This window comes from Solenopsis invicta, chromosome 5 (genome assembly GCF_016802725.1).
Source record: "Solenopsis invicta isolate M01_SB chromosome 5, UNIL_Sinv_3.0, whole genome shotgun sequence".
Taxonomy (NCBI): Eukaryota; Metazoa; Arthropoda; class Insecta; order Hymenoptera; family Formicidae; genus Solenopsis; species Solenopsis invicta.
Window position 1 is genome coordinate 5,996,860 of NC_052668.1, and position 9,070 is coordinate 6,005,929.

Genomic DNA, 9,070 nt, shown 5'->3' on the forward strand with positions numbered 1-9,070 from the left:
TAACATCCGCCTATGCGTGCACCATCAGAGCATCCATATCAGGAGGCGCGGTGGCGTCTCGCGGTATTTTTATTTTTTTTTTCATTTCATCTATCTATTATTATCATCATCAGCGTCAGCGTCATCATCATCAGCGTCAGCGAGAAAGACCAGCGCCTCTTTTACGCGAGTCAGCGAGTTCAAGCATAATGAGATTATCAGATCTCAGTAACGGCTGAACCGATCAAGTTCCGAGTAGTTTCAATCGATAGCTTGGGGAAAATTGCATAATAAAAGTGTTTTTTTTTCTCTCCGTGCCCTACGAGCGGAGATATCGCGACGCAAAGTACAAATCTCGACGATTTACATTTAAGATACGTCATTATTATTATCGTCGCCGAGCGAATCTTGTCCAGTACATTTTTTCGACACGAGTAACGAGTGGCGCTCGTTACTACACTATATTAGAGTCCCTAGAAGTAGAGAGTCTGGACATTTCGGAGTTCCACGTGATTGGACTGCACCTAAAATGGCAGCACCAATACGGATCCTTATTTAATCCTCTATAGCCAATGCGATAACAGCATACAACACGTTTATGCACACAATGATAAATATACACACACATAAAGTATACATATGTATACATATGTACATACACTGACATATTCATCACCGACATTTTAGGGGCAGATGTCCAGACTCTCTACTTCTAGGGACTCTACACTATATTAGCCCGCATGCAACCATGTGATGATGCATCACGATGGCCGCGAGTGTCGCGGCAATGATTGCCGTGATATCATGGCTTTCCTAACCTGTAACCTGAACTGAATCGGCAATATATCTTGGTTTGCAGTGCAGACGACACTTTCTTTTTGCCGATCGTCGCTAAGAGAAACTTGTATACGTTTTCGACACGGAGTGGTGCTCATTATAGACGTTTTATGTGATTATGGGTGCGTTCCGTTTCATGCATAACATAACATGCGATTCACGCATAACATAACATGCGATGCATCATTTATCCTTGTTGTTTTTCAACTAATTAACGTTAAACGAGGATATATAATGTACGTCATGCGCATCTCATGTGACGTGATGCATGTATCATATGACCGCATTCATGATTGCCGATTTGACAGATTATCTAACCTCAAAAGTCATCAACAACAATATCTCGCTTCGCGAAGCAGAGCGACACTTTTCCTGCTACATTCGTCCGTTTTGTATAAAAACGCGTCGAATCAGCCTGAATTCATCAATATCGAAGGTAAGTCACACATCAATCAATAATTTACCTGTATTTAACGATATATATTTCGCTTGCATTACTTCTCCTACAATATGATAAATATCATAAACATATACTATGTGAGATTTTCCTTTCTGACTAAAAATCTGTTTTAATTATAAACAATTACAAATAATATAATAATTCTTGATTATAAATAACATTTTGATTGTACATAATTTGGTTGCTTCAATGATGAGTGTTTGTTCTGGTCTGTTGCAGTGTTGTTGTGTTTAATTAATTTATCATCTACTACTTGCACCGCCATACGATCCCAACACCTGAGCAGTATCCTCCACGCATTTTGTTTATGATGGGAGTACACATACGAGTGATAGCATTCAATTCAATATCAATATTATAACTTAGCGGGCTATAAGTGTGATTGATGACTTCTATATATTATGAATTTTGTTGCAGCGACACCTGCAGCGAAAAGTTGATCTTCAAGCCCACACAACCCTCTCATTCCCATGAGATTTAGAGTATTCGCAACCTCTTGATATTTTGAAAACACTGAGTTCTAGTAAGTTGTGCACATGTGATCTTTTTATAATATATATAAAATATTTGATTTATATAATTGTCTGAATGTTACAATATTTTGTGAAATTTTTAAAGCTTTTACGATTAATAAAAGTTCAATTTACAGAGTATAACTGAAAAAATATATATAATTAATGTGCATTGTTTTTGTGTAATAAAAAAAAGATTCGTTGAGCATCAACATTGAATTTGTAAAATTTCATCTGTAAAGAAGCAAAAAATTGAATTTTTTTAAATGAGCAGTTTATAAAACTGAAGAATAAAATTAAAAATTATTAAAATTAGATATTTACTGTTGTTATTGAAAGATAGAAATAGAGGATTGTAGAAAATTAGAAAATGCTACCTAATGATAACGTTTTTTTTTTTATAATAAATATTTATTGGTTTTTGATATAAACATGTATATATATCACATAGTATTTACATATATGCCCAAGTATCTAGATGAGTCACTACTCATATCAATTTTGCAGCAAAAGAATTTGGAGGATGGAGGTAACGAGAAATTGAAGGCACACCTAACAGAGCAGATGTATGAAAATCTTGGAATGGTAATGGTTTTTACAATGGTCAGTGCAGCTCAAGAATGGTTGAACGTACAGTGGGACAAGATAAACCTGAGGAGAGAAGAGACTGCGGCACAAAAACTGAAGGAGGGAAAGGATGCAGAAGGGGTAAGCCTAGTTTTCCTCATTTGTTCTTTTGAGATTTAAAGACTCTAATAAGTAATTCAATAAAGTCTGTTATGTAGTTATCACATTTCTAAAAAAAGAAAAACGAGGAAACTAGAGATTTCTCTTTAATTTTACTTTTCCAGAAAATTAGGAACACTTAGTATCTTATTATCACAGTTACTTTTTTATTTGTGTTTAAAATTTTATTTGTGTCTAAATATTTAATTTATTTGTATCTAGAATATTGAAAACACGGGCTAAGACATTCGAAATATATTCATTCACGCAGACGACAATTGTAATGGTTTTATAGACTATTTGAGAGAACTCTCGTAACCATCGAATCTTTTTCAAGCTGGAAAGAGAACTTTGATGAAGAAATGGGCTACACGAAACGGAAAGAATTAGCGGATAGCGAGGGCAAAAAGTTAACAGGCAGGGAATTATTTTTTATTTTACATAAAACTATTGTTTCTTTTAAATAACTGTAAAATAATTTATGGAAATAAGAGTTTCTAGTAATTTTATTAATAACAAAATCAATATTTATCAATATTATAAAGATATAACAAATTGTTTTTATTGGTAAATTTTTTCATTAAAAGAAATATATGAAGATATATACAGACGTAAAGAAAAAGTTACAAGACTTTTTTTTATTTCTTGAAAGCTGGAGAACTTTTTAAAATCTGACTTTCATTCTATCTATAGATATTCTATATTGATATTTTGCGTATCAACTTTGGTGACACAGGTGATGCTGTAAAAGTAGAATGAGACAGTTTGATCCAAAACCTAGACGATGATGAGGACGATCCAGACGATGATGAGGACGACCCAGACTATGATTCAAATATCTCGGATGATAGTGCCTAAACAAGCTTGATTCAGTAGCCATCAAAGTGATACGTGGAACAAATTAAATTTAAGGAATTTACTGAATTATTTCAAAGTGAAAAAGAAAAATGAGTAAAATGTATATCGCATTCTCGCGAAAAGAATGATGATAGAGATGGAAAATAGTTCTTGTTTAGGGAGGAAAGAAAATTGTATTGTTTCTTATATTTTTTATATATTATCTATATGTTATTTATATGTTAATTATCTATATGTTATTTATATGTTAATTTTATTGTTTCTTATGTTTCTTATATGTTATCTTACATTTTTCGGCAATGCCGATTATGCGATCGCATTTCTGAGATTTAAACTTATTAAAAATGTTAGGATAGGTTAGGTTAAAGAAAGTTAAAATCCCATAGGGGCCTGGAGTCGTTTCGGGGCCTTCCGAGGCTGCGGAACGACTTCAGATACAGGAATTGGCGTTCCTGCGGTTTCCCGAGCTCGCTAAGGGTCTGCGGTCTCTCGTATGCCGTAGATTCAGGGATCTCAGCGACCCTGGCTCCCGAGCTGACACACCGTAATCCATCACGCGCTGAAATTACGTGCGGGATGGACCGGGGACCTTTGCTTCACCGCCCGGTCGCGAGGAGTCAACCTCTATAAAAAATCAAGGAGGCGGCGCCTGAGTGTCGTGTTTTCGCGCCTCAGACGCCATGGTGGTGTGTACTTGTTCAATGTACGGTGTTCGTCGCGGCGGGGGGTCGGGTCGCCTTCTCCTTGCGGAATCCTGGAGCGATCTTCTGGTCGATGGTTAAATCCCGCGCGTTGACCCGCTGGTTGTCGATGTCTCCGGCTAGCCCGGGTGCATCGGCGCTGGGCCCTTGGGCCTAGGATCAGCCCGTACACCGGTGCGACTGGCACTACCTCTCGGGGATGTTCCCCGTTAGCGCGGGGGCATCGTCGTGGGGGGTGTTAGCTCTTGCTGAGGCCTCTGGTCTGGAGATCGCTGTGGGTGCCTGCCGGGATCGGGGGTCCCGTCTGCCCGCCGCAGTCCATTGTCTGGTGCGCGTCAACCGTGGGTCATCCCGGGTGTGCGCTTAACCGCGTGCACTTAGGTTTTGTTTTCTGTTTTCCCTGGCCGGCGCGTGCGATGTGTGTGCTGTCCAATAGAGTCGCCTTGGGCCGGTGGTCCCCGTACACCGGCCTGTAGTATCCCTCGGGGCGAGGGTGGGGTTCCCCTTGTAAAACAATACCCCATTTATGACTTTAATGGAACACGATAGGGATACGTTACCGCGCAGGGGGGGTCGGATACCCCAGGGCCGGCAAGGGGGGACTAGTGTCCCGGGTGCCCCCTTGTCGTTATCTTCCGACGGGCGGCCGCGCGGAGTGACCACACGCTCCGCCGGCTATCGGGCTAGTGTGGTAATTAATGTTCGTGAACGTCCTCGTGCTAGGCGGTTGGGCCAAAAGTCTGATCCAGTTCACTGGATAGACTCGAGGTCCGAAGCCTACCAGCGCTTTCTATGGCGTCGCAGGCTGGACAGGGCGCTGACGCCTTACTGCGAATTCACGAGCTCCGATTCGTGGAGTCTCGTCGGTGTCGAGTCTGTGGATGAGGTTTCCTCCTCCTCAAGCGACGGTAGGAGTGCCTCCCTTGACGGGGAGAGCGGAGTAGAGCCGTCCCCGGTGGACGAGGCCTCCGCCCTTGCCGTCGAGGGGGACACGATCCTGCTGGTCGGCGACAGCTGTAAGGCGGTCTCTGACCAGCGGGACGATAACACGATCGGGTCAACGAAGACCCGATATTTCGAAATGGTGGAACATCCAGCGCCATTGCAGAGCGGTGAAGGTAGAACGCCGATCCGCGTCCGCGAGGGAGGCTCGAGCGGGGAGGACCTTGCCGACCCGCCTCGCAGGAGGCGGCAGGGGCTCTCTTAGCTCGATGCTGAACCCATGGACGTCGATCGGCGCGACGACGAGGAGGAGGAAGCGGTGGCCGGGAACCCCTTGGAGCCGGTCATCGATTTGGATGAGTCGGAGGGCCGTGTTCGGATCCCGGATGTTCCGGGGGACGGATCCGACCTTCCGACTCACGTCAGAAGCAGGCGCGCCCGTGGCCGACCCCGGTTGGACGGGAGTGGACCCTTCAGGTCCCCCTCTCCTCTGTCCGACGGGGCGGCAGCGGAAGACCGGCTCCACGGGGTTCCTTTGGAGCGATTTAGGGCCCGCCGACTCCGAGCCAATGTTATCCGGAGCTCGGAGTCGGAGGGAGAGGGAACGGGGGCGAGTGATGCGCGGCCTCGGCAGCGCATCAGGATCCCCCCGACCTTATTCACGCCGGACCAGCGGCGTTACGTGGATCGCCAACTGGGAGTGATCTCCCGGAGTAAACCCACCGATCTAGCCGGATTGGCTGATGGGTGGCTCCAGGAGGTCGAAGGGGCGCGAAACAAGTCCTCGACGGGTTGCCCATTGTCGGGCAACCTGTCGTGGCGAATTAAGGTGAACACCCATCTTGCTCGGGTGGCGCTCATGACGCTGGCGTACCGCGCCATGGGCCGTCTCGGGCGAGAGGATGCGCAGGAGGAAACGACGACCGCGGCCCGGGAGGAGGAAATGCGCTCCCTCCGGGCCGAGGTCGCCAAACTGAGAGGCCAGCTGGGGGTCGCCAAGAGGGCCCTCATGCTCCAGAGTGGTCCCTCCTCGTCCGCGGCTGTCCCACAGCCGACCAGAGGGAGAAGATCTCCTTCCCCTCCGCCGCCCCCGTCGGTTGCTTCTGCCCCCGGCTCTTCTCCCTTCGAGGAGCGAGTGCTGGGGACGTTGGAGCGGCTGACGGCGACGGTGGAGGGCCTGGAGAGGCGCCTGGCGCGGGTGGAGACGGGGGCTGTCCCGGCCGCCGTCCCCACCGACGCCAGGGGCAAGAAGAAGAAGAAGGGGAAGGGGGAAAGGGGAGTGCGGGAGTTCCGCCGGAGGAGCCTCCCGCGCCCCCCGCCATTCCGGCGGAAGCGCCCGGCCCCGATACGCCTGCGAGCGATCGGAGCTGGGTCGAGGTCGTCGGCACCCGGAAGAGAAGGAGGGTGGACAAAGGGGGCCGTAGAGCCCCCCCCACTCGCCCTACGGAGAGTGGCTGGGGGTGTTCCCCCAGGTTTCGGTACGGCCTCAGCCTCGGGTCGGCCATCGGGGGTAGCGGCATCTGCCGCCCCCCACCCCGGCGGCCGGGCCGGGCAAGAAGAAAAAAGAGGGGAAGAAACAGGGAGCAGGTCCGCCACGAAGCGAGGCGCTCGCGGCGAAGAAGATTGGGAGGCGCGTCCCCAAGTCATCGGCGATTCTGGTGACGGTGACTGGGGACGACGCCTCCTACGTAGGAGTGATGCGGCGGGCTCGTAAGGCCATTGTCCTTGGCGACATATTGCCGCAGGGGGGAATGGGCTGCGGGTTCGCCGAGCCCAGACCGGGGGTCTCCTCCTGGAGATCCCCGGCGAAGACAGTAGACCAGCAGCGGAAAGGCTGGCCTCAGAGATGCGTCGCGTTGCGGTGGGCCCGGACGTGCGGATCTCTTGCCCTCTTCGGAGGGTGGGGATCCGCATCTCCGGGTTCGACGAATCCGTGACTCCGGAGGAGGTGGCCACAGCGGTCGCCGACTCCGGGTCATGCTTCGTGGCGGACCTCAGGGTGGGTCGAGTGGTGCGCAGTCGGCGGGGGCAGGGCTCTGTCATAGTGCAGTGCCCGGTCGCCGCCGCTGCGAAGCTCGCTCGAGCGGGGAGTTTGACCCTGGGCTGGGTAGCGGCTCGCGTGGAGGTGCTCAAGGCCCCTCCGCAGCGATGCTTCCGCTGCCTGGCTCAGGGGCACACGCAGCACCGGTGTCCTGGCGGTATCAACAGGGCCCGGTGCTGCTTTAACTGCGGGGCGAGGGGCACACCCAGGCAGAATGTGCGAGTAGGCCGTTCTGCCCGGAGTGTGCCTCCAAAGGTAAGCCGCCTAATCACCGCCCAGGCGGTGAGAAGTGCGTCCGGCTTCCCCCGGCTGCTCGTCCGGGGAAGAGGGCTCCCCCTCCTCCGCAGCGGGAGGAGGGCGGAGTCTCTGAAGAAGATCGGCCGCCGACCCCTCCGCCTCCCACCCGCGCGGCGCTCAGGCCGAGGATGGTGGTGTGGCGGCGGGGCCGGTGGCCAATATCGACATGGAGGAGACCCCTCCCGTGGCGGAGGCCTCTGCCGATGAGGCCTTCATTACGGGAGTGATAGAGATCTCGTCGGAGTCGTCCGAAGCATCAGGGCTCCGGACGAGTCCGCCGACTAAAAAGAGGTGCAAGGCGCTCGACAGTCCGAGCGCCGCGCACCTCCCCCAGGCGAAGGTGGTGCTCGAGCCCCTCCCTCTCCCGCAACGGGAGAAGCGAGTGGGACGAGACTCGAGCACGCCTCTCAGAAAGGCGTTGAGACCCCAGGCGGAGAAGGCGTTGACGCCTTCTCCTCCGGGGTAGCCTATCCTCGGAGACAGGGCCGCGAAGTGACTCCCCTGGGGGGGGGTCATTACGCGATCCTGGGCCTCATTTCCGGCTGCCCCTGCGCTCGGGGATGTCCAGGAGACGAGGACCCTGTCTGTTGGGCCGCCCGATAAGTAGGGGTCTCCGCTCATCCGGCGTGCCGGCCACGCGAGGATAGGAGGTAGGCCCGGTCGGTCCCCTCGGGACCGCTGGACATTGGGTAGGGGATTGGCGCGGAACGGGTAAGTTCGGCGCTCGCCACCTGCCCTAAAGGAGCGCGGGGGGGCGTGCGGTGTTTTTCACGGCGCTACCCCGGGGTGGACAAGGCGGCAGCTGACGTATCTCGGCTGCCGCCCTGGCACGTCCTCTCCCAACCTGACGAACTGGCGCGTCGGGGGGCTCACGCTCCGACCCCCGGGAGAAGGCTACTGATGAAATAGCGTATTGCTGGCCGGGGCCTTCCTTCGATCTGGGGCGAGGTGGCTTGGTGAGGTTTTTAGTTGGTAGGCGGGTTAGGGCGAGCCTGGCCGCTGAAATTACGTGGCCGGGTTAGCACCGTCCTGACTCGAGTCCAACACTGTCAGGTTTAGCCAACCTGTCGTGCCATGAGCATTTCCCTCATCGTACCAAAAAAAAAAAAAAAGAAAGTTAAAAAATATATTTTATATATTTATTTTTATTGATATTTTAATATTTTCAATGATAGCTATATACATTAACCACTTTTTGGCCCCTCCGCCCTCCACCACCCCATCCTCTTCCACACCGTGCTCTACCGCCCCATCCTCTTCCGCCCCGTCACCCTGCTTTCTTCCAGCGAGCTGTAAGAATTTTTTACATTACGGTAAATAATTTATAAAATTTAATTTAATATTATAAGACTATATATATAATAATGTATAACCTACGTTTGGTTTCTGCGGCCGATGGTACGGCTGGCGGTTCGGCCGGCGGTGCAGCTGGTGGTGCGGCCGGTGGTGCGGCCGGCGGTGCGGCTGGCGGTGCGGCCGAAGGTGCGGCCGAAGTTGCAGCTGGCGGTGCGGCCGAAGGTGCAGCCGGCGGTGCGGCCGGCGGTGCGGCCGAAGGTGCGGCCGAAGATGCATCCGGCGGTGCGGATAGCGGTGCGGCCGATGGTGCGGCCGGTGGTGCGTCCGGTGGCTCGGTTGGCGGTGCGGCTGGCGGTGCGGCCGGCGGTTCATCATCTATTTCTATTAAATTTTGTGCAGCCCTCATAGCTGCTTTGTACAT

At 51.2% G+C, this 9,070-nt stretch overlaps 2 protein-coding genes across 2 annotated transcripts; one reads left to right on the forward strand and one right to left on the reverse strand.

Moving 5' to 3' along the window:
• The first annotated feature begins 2,246 nt into the window (after positions 1–2,246).
• Positions 2,247–2,930, forward strand: LOC120357908 (RWD domain-containing protein 1-like). The gene is made up of 2 exons (XM_039449809.1): positions 2,247–2,496; positions 2,737–2,930. The coding sequence occupies exons 1-2, from the start codon at positions 2,251–2,253 to the stop codon at positions 2,755–2,757; spliced, it is 267 nt and encodes an 88-aa protein (XP_039305743.1). The 5' UTR covers positions 2,247–2,250; the 3' UTR covers positions 2,758–2,930.
• A 4,060-nt stretch (positions 2,931–6,990) lies between these two features.
• On the reverse strand, positions 6,991–9,070 carry LOC105201298 (lysine-rich arabinogalactan protein 19-like). The gene is made up of 2 exons (XM_039449224.1): positions 8,731–9,070; positions 6,991–7,241 (listed from the first exon to the last, which is right to left on the reverse strand). The coding sequence occupies exons 1-2, from the start codon at positions 9,068–9,070 to the stop codon at positions 6,991–6,993; spliced, it is 591 nt and encodes a 196-aa protein (XP_039305158.1).

Excerpts from the sequence above, each read along its gene's own strand:
- LOC120357908 (XM_039449809.1), top strand. The coding sequence starts at position 2,251 with ATGCCCAAGTATCTAGATGAGTCACTACTCATATCAATTTTGCAGCAA. Across the intron at positions 2,497-2,736 it reads AGGGAAAGGATGCAGAAGGG|AATATTGAAAACACGGGCTA; the intron begins GTAAGCCTAGTT and ends ATTTGTATCTAG.
- LOC105201298 (XM_039449224.1), bottom strand. The coding sequence starts at position 9,070 with ATGTACAAAGCAGCTATGAGGGCTGCACAAAATTTAATAGAAATAGAT. Across the intron at positions 7,242-8,730 it reads ATCGGCCGCAGAAACCAAAC|TTAAAGCAGCACCGGGCCCT; the intron begins GTAGGTTATACA and ends CTCGCCCCGCAG.